This window comes from Pundamilia nyererei, unplaced genomic scaffold (genome assembly GCF_000239375.1).
Source record: "Pundamilia nyererei isolate P.nyererei 1_Seehausen unplaced genomic scaffold, PunNye1.0 scaffold00208, whole genome shotgun sequence".
Classification (NCBI taxonomy): Eukaryota; Metazoa; Chordata; class Actinopteri; order Cichliformes; family Cichlidae; genus Pundamilia; species Pundamilia nyererei.
This window is the reverse complement of record NW_005187609.1, coordinates 465869-477632: the sequence shown is the minus strand read 5'-3', so window position 1 is coordinate 477632 and position 11764 is coordinate 465869. Positions and strand designations below refer to the sequence as shown.

General features: G+C 39.8%; 1 protein-coding gene across 1 annotated transcript in view; it reads left to right on the top strand.

Annotated features, from left to right (window-relative positions):
- The first annotated feature begins 897 nt into the window (after positions 1–897).
- lrp5 (low density lipoprotein receptor-related protein 5) overlaps positions 898–11764 on the top strand; it is a 47551-nt gene continuing 36684 nt past the window's right edge. The window contains exon 1 of the mRNA XM_005747903.1: positions 898–1194. Within this exon, the coding sequence (XP_005747960.1) occupies positions 1110–1194 (85 nt within the window). The 5' untranslated portion in view covers positions 898–1109. The remainder of the gene's footprint in view (positions 1195–11764) is intronic.

The window sequence follows — 11764 nt, the reverse complement described above, 5'->3', positions numbered from 1 at the left end:
CCTGCTGTGACAAAACAAATTTCCCACGTGTGGGACTAATAAAGGTTATCTTATCTTATCTTATCTTATTTGGGGACGACTGAGGTATGCTGCAATACATCCTGGAAGTCAGTTTGATTAATAAAAAAAAATGCTTGGAGTCCAGACAAAAACAAGCTAGAGTTCTTGCTTAATTTGAATGGTTGTTTGGTTACTTTAATTTACAAGGTTATCCTGTATCAACATCAGTGTATTTAATAAGGGCATCATATTCTGTCACGACTGACAGGGTGAGATTTGTTAGAAGGTTTTGCTGTCACTGTCCCTACTAAGGACACATTTAATGATTTTTATTACTTATTAACTGGATAATTTATTACTTATGAATAACAAAATCGGCAAATCCATTAAAAATTCCTGTAAGTGTAGGCTAAAACGACCTGTTGCAGCATGTCTTTTTGCAAACCTATGAAAAAAAGTCAGCTTTATTTCCAAAAAAATCAGTTGCAGCTGATATTCAATCAAGTGATTTTTTCATTTGCTATCATCTTTAATGACGTGGATTATTAGCATACACAGAGAAATCCAGGTTATTTTAAGTGTCTCGCCCCACTCGACATAAACAACAAGTGGAAGTAGTCTCTTAACTAGTAATTTCCTTTGTTTCATCCTAGTTTTACAGAGGTTCACTTCATTTAAATGTCATATACATCTTGTTTTAGAATTTCATGTGCAGGGACATAAAAGTCTGTCCTTAAAGCAACAGAGCAGCGTTTACTCTAACTGCTGTCCAACATCTGATATTTCTGACATTTACACAAAAGTCAAATTAGTAAGAATAAAAAATGGGACAGGCTCGTGTTGAGTGACGTAATTCCACGCCCGCCTGCCCTTTCTCTCAGTGCGCGAGCTCGAGAGTCCAAAGTATAAAGTAGCGCGAGCGCCTTAAGTGGGACGGGGTGGGGGGAATGTAGTCGATAGCGGAGGACACACAGAAGCGCACACTCCTGCATGCAGCCACATCTGGCGTTACAGTGGAACACAGACCAAATGTGTACATGTGAGCACTGAGGAGTGGAGGGCTTCACAACTCGACTGAGGAGTAAATATAAGAAAATGGACCCGGAGTTATGGATTTAAAGTGCAGAGGACTTGAAATGGGCGGTCTACTGCTGGCGTTGCTGCTCTGGAGTTGCCTTCTGTCGGCGGTTGACGGTACGTTTACTTTTTGTTCACAACATGGATCCTCAAGAAAGGTGGAAGCACGAAAGCTGATAAGAACACTGGTGAACACGGTCCGAGCCTGCCGCGCATTTGTGCACTTCACTGCCCTCAAATGTTACCACATTTGGTCAGTCTGAGTCTAGCAGCGATTTCTTGTGTCAAACTTTAGATTTTTATATCCCAAGGGCAAACCAACACAATGGAAGTCTTTAAACTTTGAATTGGTGTTGGCGACACGCTCTATGAGAGGGATTGTGTAACCAAACGGACCCCTGCTTTCCCCCTCAGTTTTACAGCCGTCACAGTTACAGGAAAATAAATTAACTTTAAAGTCAGCCTGGCTGTTTTGTCGGGCCTCGGTAGCTCCAGCCATTCGTGCTCGGTGTCGGATGTCAGCCAGTCTTTCTTCTGTAATGGTGCAAATACGCCGGTATGTTTATTTGAGAAAGAGCACACCAGAGAACCAGGCAAACATTTTCCAATGAGGATCGATGTCTTTATAAGCATTCCCTTCTCCACCGCCTGAATTGCGCTATTACTATTTAATCGCCTGAAACGGCTCAGCGAGAGGCGGAGCTTAGTTTTCTCTCATATGGATACATTTTTGCAGGTCCTGGTGCTTTCTATGCGGCCACTTACAGCTCAGGCATATTATTTCATGCTCCAATACTTCATATAAAATTAACTTCTAAAAACTCTAGCTCCCTTTAAGCTCACTCAATTGTTTTTTTAAGGTACAGATAAGACCAGTTCCAGATTTGTTGATGAAAGTTGCAATCTTTGATTTTCTACTTTCCGTCAGTGTCACCGGGCCACTGACTCAAAGCTAGTTATAACTTTGCATAACAATAATTTACATAAGAAGAATGACCAAAGTGGAGGCTATCTCTGACTTCATTCTAACTTAACAGTTTGAGCTATATGCCGCACCTACTCAGCTATTTTATCATTACAATTTTACTGAGTCAGCTACCTCATGTCGTCACTGAGCTGGTTAGCTGGTCAATTATGTGTTAAAAGAATCTTACTGGTTTTACTACTCAAACAAAGAGCATGAAGTGTAGTTGCTGACTGTGTAAATGTATATTATGAGGTTCAAAAAAACAAAATGTGTCCACAGTATTTGTGTTTGTTGGATTGTGTATAGCCCTCAAGCACACAATAGTGACATTTCTTAAGAACTTATCGTTCTTAATCCTTGACTAGATAGTAGATAATAGAGAACCGACTGAAAGGCACTGTATTACTGACTCTTCAGATTTCATCATTCCTTTTTATGATCGCTAAGTAGCTCATACGCTTTCTCTGAGTTATTTTTGATAAACCTTTAACCAAACACAGCCAGAGAAAACGCAGTAAATACTCACTCATTACTTATTACTCCAACTACTGCCAACCTTCTAGTAGTAAGTCCTTCATGATTACTTTACAACTGTGGTATTGGGTAAGGAACAATTCTCAGCTTGAGAGCTGGGTGAGTAATTTTCTTTTCTTTTAGTTTTCACTTCACTTTAACCGTAGAGAAAGCACAGTGCCTTTTATTTAATGACATGTAGCTAACAGCAATAATTATTTTAAAGGTTAGGGACTAAAAAACAATCTCGTGGTTTAATAGTTGATAGAAAATAAAATAAATTGCGGCAGTATATAAAACATGCATTTTATATTATTCATCTGCAGCACTTAAATACTACAAACCTGTTAATGCATCCAGTAAACTGCTAATGAAGCCTAATTTGTGAGCAAAAAATAATTCTTTAAACACATTTTTTTTACTAATATTTACATCGTTTTCATTCAGTAATCTTTCAACAGAGGTCCTCTAATTCTGTTCAAGTATGTTTAAGTTGTATTTTGCTACTTTTTGCCTGAGCACCACTGTGTCATTGTTATAATTTAACTGTCCTCTTATTTAAAGTGAAGCATGTTTTGTTAGGACTTCAGTTTTTTCTTAACAGTTTTTTTCTAACAGCACAGTAGGCCAGTTGAAAAATTCCTTAGGCCTGTTGTACTATTTTCAAATGAAATCTTTCACACACTTTCAGCTGTGTCATAAATGGTAACAAAGTCCAACAAGAACCTGTTGCTCAAAGTAACATATTTATCTTGTACCCTTGAGAAAGCATGACACTATTCATTATCACTTACAGTTGAACTGAGTAATGTCAAATTAACCATTAACCATAAGAACATTCATCCAAGTCATGTATATGTTTCCTACAGATCCACATCTAGGATGTATTTGTATGTGCATGAGTCTATGCCTTTCAAGAAAATCTCTCATCCTGAACTCAGTTTCTCCGGTTTTGGGCTTCAACTGTCCTTGTTTAGCTCTTTACCCTTGGTAACCATGAACCCCTTCACCACCTGCCGCAGGTTCTTCTTAGTGTGGTGCTTAGCAGATTTCCAGAGGAAAACAGTTGGAGCTGACATACACAGAACCACAGGATGAGATCCTTTCTGGGAGGCCACTGAAAGACATAGAGGACTGCCACAATAGCAACATTAGCTACAGATTATGTAAGATAATATACCTGGCTGGCCACCCAGGCATAATAAGTACACTCCAAGTGTAGGAAACACTGAGATAGCTTTGCCTGTTAGGAACATAACTATTAATATGGTGATTGACAATAGAATATAGCAATATTTATACAGAGTATCAAGCATTCCATAGTTAGCATTTTGCAGCACAGCAGTGATTGTGTATTAATTCAGTTCAATTTTATTTATATAGCACTAGATCACACCTTGATAATGATGAATTACAGTAGTCCAGCCTAAAACTAGTTTTTCAGCATCGCCCTGAGAGAGGAGATTTCTAATGTTAGAGATATTGCACAAATTGAAGAAAGCAGTCCTACATATTGGTTTAATATGTGCAATGAAGAACAAATCCTGGTCAAAAGCTACTTTCAGTCTTTTCCTCACAGTGTTACTGGAGGCCAAGGTAATGCTGGCCTCCAGTAAGCATGTGGTTAGACACCATGTTTCTAAGATTTTTAGGGACAAGTGCATTAACCTCAGTTTTATCTGAATTTAGAAGCAGGAAATTAGAGTCTATCTAGGTCTTTATGTCTTTAAGACATTATTTCAATAATTGGTGGATGTTATCAGGCTTCTTGGTTGGGTATCATCTGCATAGCAGTGAAAATGTATGCATTGCCTTCTAATGATACTACCTATGTGAAACATGTATAATGTAAACAGAATTGGCCCTAGTGCAGAACTCTGTGAACTGCATAATTAACCTTAGTATCTGAAGAGTAGGGATGGGTATTGATAAGATTTTAACGATTCCGATTCCATTTTCGATTCTGTTTAACGATTCGATTCTTTATCGATTCTCTTATCGATTCTTTTTTTTTAAAAAGGACACTAAAGTCGATTAGCTTAGAACTGTGTTTTATATCTTCTCTTTGAACAAGATAGAAATTTAGGAGTAACATGGCCTTACAAACCCAACAGTGAGATCTTAAGAGATCCACAGCCTACAGCTCTTCAATGGGGTGTCACAGGGTCCCCAGGAAAAAAAATGTATATGTAAAATAATAAAATAAATATTCTTCTGTAGCAATAACAAAGTTTAACATAAATTATTCTGTAGCAATTACACAAGAATATCCAGTAATGTCCTGCCTACAATTAAACACATTCACTTACCAAAGTGAAATCAGGGGCATCTGCTGTGGCAAATGGGTGCAAGCCTTTGACCACAAACTTAGTCACTGCTCGGTGACATTCGTCTATCCTGGCCTGAAAGGAGACGCTACCGGTAGACTGCAGCGAGAACTGCCAGCATCTGAGCCAGACTCTGTCTCTCTCATCATGGTTATCTAAATGCAACGCACAGTAATAGCAGGTTTTGTAATAAGGTAAATCGCGCTAACATAATATGCAATGCTAATTGATTAGTTACCTGCAGTATTAACGGGAGAGGACGTGGAAACGCTACCGCTGCTGCTGGGTTGAGCTTCGCTAGTCCGGAGCAGATCAAAAACACGACATTCGTTGAAAGCAATCACGTGTTTTTTGAGCAAATGCTTTTGCATATTCGTAGTGTTTCCTCCCTTTGATGAAATCTCTACTTTGCAAGTATTGCACGTTGCCCTGTTGTCATCCTTTCTCATAAAGTGTAACCAAACCTTTGAGCGTTTGTGCCGCTCAGGCGCCGTGTTTCCTACTGGGTAAAAGACGCTACTCAACGTGATGACGTCATTCGGGGCGATTGGAATCGATAAGGGAATCGTTTTTAAAAGTGGCAAACGATTCCAAGGAATTGAAACAGTGGGAACCGGTTCTCAACAAGAACCGGTTTTCGATACCCATCCCTACTGAAGAGGATTCTCCATTTACATGAACAAATTGGAGTCTTATACATACGTATAATTCCGATCACTGTGGTGCATTACCTTTAGTCCACTGTAGGTGCAATACCATGCAAGTGTGTGTATGCTGACAGGTATCCTTATGAAACTGTAAGAAGAGATGAATGGCACTCATATCTGATGTTTAAAATGTTTTAGTACGGACCTCTGCCTGCGCTGAAGCAATTCAGTTCAAATCAAATCAGTTTTATTTATAAGGTGCCAAAACACAACAGCATTCGCCTCAAGGTGCCTTATATTGCAACGTGAAGACCCTACAATAATACAAACCAAAAACAGCTAAATCCCAGCAGCAACAATACAGCTACATTTATAATACTGTTGTTCTCATTCACATGTTTTTTGTGTTTCTGTTGTCAGACATTATTACAATATTGGATGGAAAATGAAATGCTGCTGTAATTGAACCTCATAAATGCCACATGCTAACAAGTTACTGTGGCACAACATCGAAACTGTTTTATGCTTAAGTTGTGAGGATAAAAAGCGGATGATCACAGTTGAAAACAGCTAGGCTGTGTGTTTTGCCAATATTCACAATTAATATAAAGAAGCTTTCAGGCAACAACTTTGGGACCTCTCTGGTGTGGCATACATCAGGGTTTTGCAAATCCACACTTTAACACCAAACTCATGTTCTGAGATTAACAAGTTAGGATATGCTTGATCTGTTACTACTAAAAAGTTGATGTGATTTCCAGCCTTGCAAAAACTCACTGAATGAGATGCATTAGAATATGAGAAGGGAAGGGAAAATGGTTTAAGGGTAGGAAGGGAAATCTGAGGAGCTAAACGTGAGGAGAAGGGGTATGGTAACAGCACTGAGGAGGAATGAAAGTACTGGGTTTATGACTTTTCGTGTTTGCATTAGCCTGGTTGGAGGCTCTATGCTGTTTGGATTTTGTAAAAGCCTGATGTAACAAATGGAGAGAAAAGAAGAGCGGGAGAAGTAGGTAGGACGAAAGAATGAGAGAGAAAATAGGAAAGAACTCGCACAGGTGGAGACAGAGGAAGTCTGTGGCAGTCTACCTTGATTTCTCTGGGGTCCACTCTCTAACACACATGCACACACTAACCATGTTCCCCACTCTTATCATGCACATTTTTCTCGTCCCGATTGGGGAGGTGTGAAGAAAATCTCTTCCTTCCTTTTAGCCCTTCACCAAACACACAGACGCCTTTGTTGAGATGGGTTCTGATAAGAAGTAAAGTGAGGGGGGCCTGCTGGCTTTCTCCAGGCAGAACAAAACAGGAGAGCTGAGAAGTTGTGTGTGTTCATTTGTGCATGAGCGTGTATGCATGGAAAAGAGTTCAGCAGTGCATTGCCTACTCTTTCAAAACTTCTTTTGGAGCCCTTCTTTGTTTTCAAGCCCCCACCCCCAACACACACACACACACACACACACACACACACACACACACACACACACACACACACACACACACACACACACCCTGTCTTTCTCAGGACTTCTATGACTTGACTGACACTGGATTCATAATGTACTGATTCAGACTTAACACACACTGCTGGCTGTAGGATCACAGAGAGACTTGGTCCTTACTTGGAATCTGCCACAGGGCGTTGGCATCTTATAATATAAATAAACAGTTTTCCAGTGATGGAATCATCAGGAGATTTTTGATGCCCTGCACCTTTAGTTTGATCCTACTACGTAAAGTCATGGTGTAGGATCTTTCAGAACTTTATATTAGGGGTGACAGTATAAAAGATGTATGTAGCTTTTGGGCCTGAAAGGTAAAGGTAGTGCAGAAGTGCCTTAAACCTGCCTGTTGTATAGAAAAAGTTAAATAGAGGTCTTTGGGAAAATAGATCTTTAGAGACTTTCCTGATGAGTTTACGGGCTGATTTGCTGTTTCGGAGGAGGATTATCTGGGGTAAAAATTTAGTCAAGATATAGCGTGGTCATTCTTTGGGTTTTGGCTGCTCACTTTAGGGATCACTACGGTGGATTCATTAGATCCTATTCATAGCATCCTCCTCTGTTACACCAACCCTCTGCATAACATCCTTTACGACATCCACAAATCTTTTTTTTGGTCCTCTTCTTTCCCTCCAGCCTGGCAGCTCTGTATTAAAATTCTTTTCCACACATGTCCAAACCATCTCAGCCTTGCTTCTGTAATTTTGCCTGAATCCACTCAACCTGAGCTGTCCCTATGACATCCTCATTTCTTAACATCAGAGGTGGCAAAAGTACCTTCATTCTGTACTTAAGTAGAAGTACAAATACTATTTTTTTTAAAAATTACTTTAGTAAAAGTTGAAGTAATGTTCGTTACTCAAGTAAAAGTAAAAAAGTACAGGCTGTGAAATGGACTCAAAGTAAGAAAGTAGTATTGTAGGCAGCTTGAGTCAGAAGAAAAAGAAAAACATATTTTCTGTTGCCTACATTATAGAGGGTGACTTTGCCTCTAAACAGGAAAATGAGCACAGTCAGGGGTTACAGTGGGATTCAACCCTAAAATCAATTGTAGTGGCTCAGCGCAAAGAAAAGAATCACTACTCACAATAATAAAAACTGAGAGCTTCAGTAGATTTTGTTAGTGTACAAGCTGTGATCAGCTGACCTGCTGCCCTTTGTGGATTTATAAACTTGAACCAGATGTCAGCAGATGTTTCATGAGTTGTCCTGGCCAATTTCCATTCTATGTACTAACAGTACACTGTTTATGCTGTCTTCATATTAGACAGTATACAGCTGGTACGAAGCATCATCAGCTAAAGTTCATATTAGCCAATGCTACATTTCATGTAATCAAACTTTAACCACGACCGCACAGCCACTGTGCACCAGTCCAACACACTGTTGTTTACTTTAAACCCATCACAGTACAGCAAACTAACCTGTTCATTCTGCACTAACCTGCAGAGTATATTCATGCAATCTTTAAATAATACAGTTAGTCTGCCTTACTGTTTTGCAACATGTTTCACAATATGAAAAAACACAATTTCATATATACAGATGCAATATCTGATTTACCGATCACAACCACATTGACTTCCTCTTACAATCATGAGCTCTTCACAATAAAACAGAATACTTCAAAAAGTGAACCATATGTAATGCAAATGCTCTTTTAAACTTATTAAACACATTATACTAATATTAAAAAAATATCCCCAAATTTTTCAGAATGGAAAATGCCTGAAAGGAAGCAACTCGAACTGACCTCTGGCACATCTGGGCCAAAACTTGGCATTAGTATCCCTCTCGCTCAGTGATTCTGCGGGTTAGGTTCACCTCCCATTTATGAAGCACATTGAGGAAAATAAACAGCTGAATCAGGAGTTCATTCCAGAAATGTACCAGGATGTCAGGAATTACACGTGGGGCGATCGTGGCTCAAGAGTTGGGCGTTCGCCTTGTTATCGGAAGGTTGCCGGTTCGAGCCCCGGCTTGGACAGTCTCGGTCGTTGGGTCCTTGGGCAAGACACTTCACCCGTTGCCTACTGGTGGTGGTCAGAGGGCCCGGTGGCGCCAGTGTCCGGCAGCCTCGCCTCTGTCAGTGTGCCCCAGGGTGGCTGTGGCTGCAATGTAGCTTGCCATCACCAATGGGTGGATGACTGGATATGTAACGCGCTTTGGGGTCCTTAGGGACTAGTAAAGCGCTATATACAGGCCATTTACCATTTTACACTAGTGGACCCTGGTGGCAGATCACTCAGACAGACACAGCTGCAGTGAAGGCAGGTTTATTTACAGTGAGGATGAAATGATAAACAGAACACTGGAATGAGAACGAGAAACTCGAACTGTTTGCCACATGTTTACTGCAGTCTTGGGCGAGGTATGTAAGGATGGAGACTGAAACGGGGATGGCTTGGACCAGTGGCAGTGCAGGTGAGCAGGGAGGCTGAGGTCTGGAAGAGAGGAACTGAGGTAGTACGGAAAGGTAGGGAGAGATCACAGGCTGAGAATAGCTGGGCAGTGAGCGTCACGATCCGTGAATGTCCTGCTAATCAAAGTTCTACATAATAGACAGTTGACGTGTTACCACTTAAGACTGAGACAATAATCCAACACCTGAGAGCTGTCCAGCTGCTCCTCAAATAGCCTGCTAGATGACGCATCGGAGAAACCCCCGATTTGTTTATAAAAAAAAGAGACTAACATAGTTAACAGTGACAGGCAGACAAATCTCACAGCTCACTATCAATATTGCTGTTTTTTTCTTTTGCTGTCAGTTGGTTTTTGGTTGTTGTTGTTTTTCTTGTTTCACAAGTACTTTCAGCTAGCAAGAACTCTCCTTAGAAAATCCAGTTTTTACTTTTTACTATTTTTTCTGACTTTTGAGAATCAAGATTGTGAATGCCACTCAAGTTCTTCCAAATTAAACTCACTTATCCATGTCTTTATGGACCTTGTTTTGTGTACTGGTGCACAGTCATGTTGGAACAGGAATGGGCCATCCCCAAACTGTTCCCACAAAGTTGGGCGCATGAAATTGTCCAAAATGTCTCGGTATGCTGAAGCATTAGGATTTCCTTTTACTGGAACTAAGGGGCTGAGCCCAAATCCTGAAAACCAACCTCATACCATTAACACCAAGCTTTACAATTGATACTACAATTGATGCAGTCAGACAAGAGGACAAGTATCATTCTCCTGGCGACATAAAACACAAGTTTTACTTGATATTTATTCATAGATCCACCGACCTTTGTTTCCAGTAAACACAATTCAGGATCTAATGGAATATTAATCCCCATAATATTGGTGGTACTATAAAGAGTGCAGGAAAGAGTGTACCCTTGTACAAAGCCAGATTCAGTGGTGGAAGGAACCACCTTCTACATCACATCTAAAACACATTTCTCAGATTTCAGGTTTGGATCTGGATCTACAGTTGGTGAAGGAAGTTGTAATGTGACAATTCAGCTATTCCAGCATAAATCTGATCACAGATGGTCATCAGTTCTTATGCTTAAATCTTTGTTTAAATCTGACATTGCATGAACCTGTTTAGGTTCATGCAAACAGAGCTTTGGACTCTATAATAGAGAATATGCTTTGGGAATACATTTTTGTTCTGTCTCCAGTTGAACAAGTTTACTTGCTGGTTTCATGCATCCAGAATTTCCAGTCTAAGCATTTTGTGAATGTCATACCAGATTTGAATTAAGTGCAACAGATGTTATGATGATGTTATCAGATTTTCTAGGTATTTGTCAAGTACGGTTCTGTGGCAGTCAGGATGAGGACCCAAATGCAGGACTCAAAACTTAAAAGAATTAACTAAGGGAGGCAGCTTTAATTAAGGGACCATGACACTATTAACCTAGATATTCATTTCTAAACAAATTCACTGCCAACTTTCTCTTTCAAAGAATCCTGATCCATTTGAGTCCACACACGGATCTATCAGCCTAAAAGAAAGATGAGATAAATTGCAACTGAGCAATTAAATAAACTTTTTTAAAGTTGGGTAGTTGAAGCCTCCCCATATTTATGATCCCAAGTTAACTTTTCAAGGGAGACTCTTAATGATTTACCCTTTCATAGAAACTGTCTGACATAATAAAAAACTTGACTAAAAAGAATTTTACAGTCTTGGTAAAATTTAAATTTTGACACAATTAACCCTTCCAATCAAGTTAATTTGCATTCTGAAATACCAGTGGAGGCATTAACCAATGTCTGTAGCCTAACGAGGAACTTACCAGGGTAAGTGTTTTTGTTTCTGTGATCTATTTCAAAGCCGTTTATATCAGGATCCCATCTGATTGACATTGTCAAAGGCTCAACAGCTAAAACAAATAGTGCCGGAGACAGAGGACAACCCTGTCGACTTGACCTGTTCAGCTGAAATCTGTGCATTAGTGGAAGCCTTCGCCCGGGCCTGAACAAATATGGCCACTCCAGTCTGTCAGAGGCTTTTTGGCATCATGAGTTACTGCTGTACTGGGCTGTACTGGGATTTTGAAAGATGGACACTGTTAAAAAGGTTACATAAATTGTTAGATAGTGAGCGATTATAAATAAATACATTTTGATCCTGGTATATCAGGCGTGGCAAATACTTACCAAGCCTGTTAGCCAGTGCCTTAGAAGTGAATTTATAGTCTGTGTTCATAAAGAAATAGGCGATATGATGTGCATTTTGTTGTGTCAGCAGCCAGTATGTTGAAATTCCTTTACAGGTTT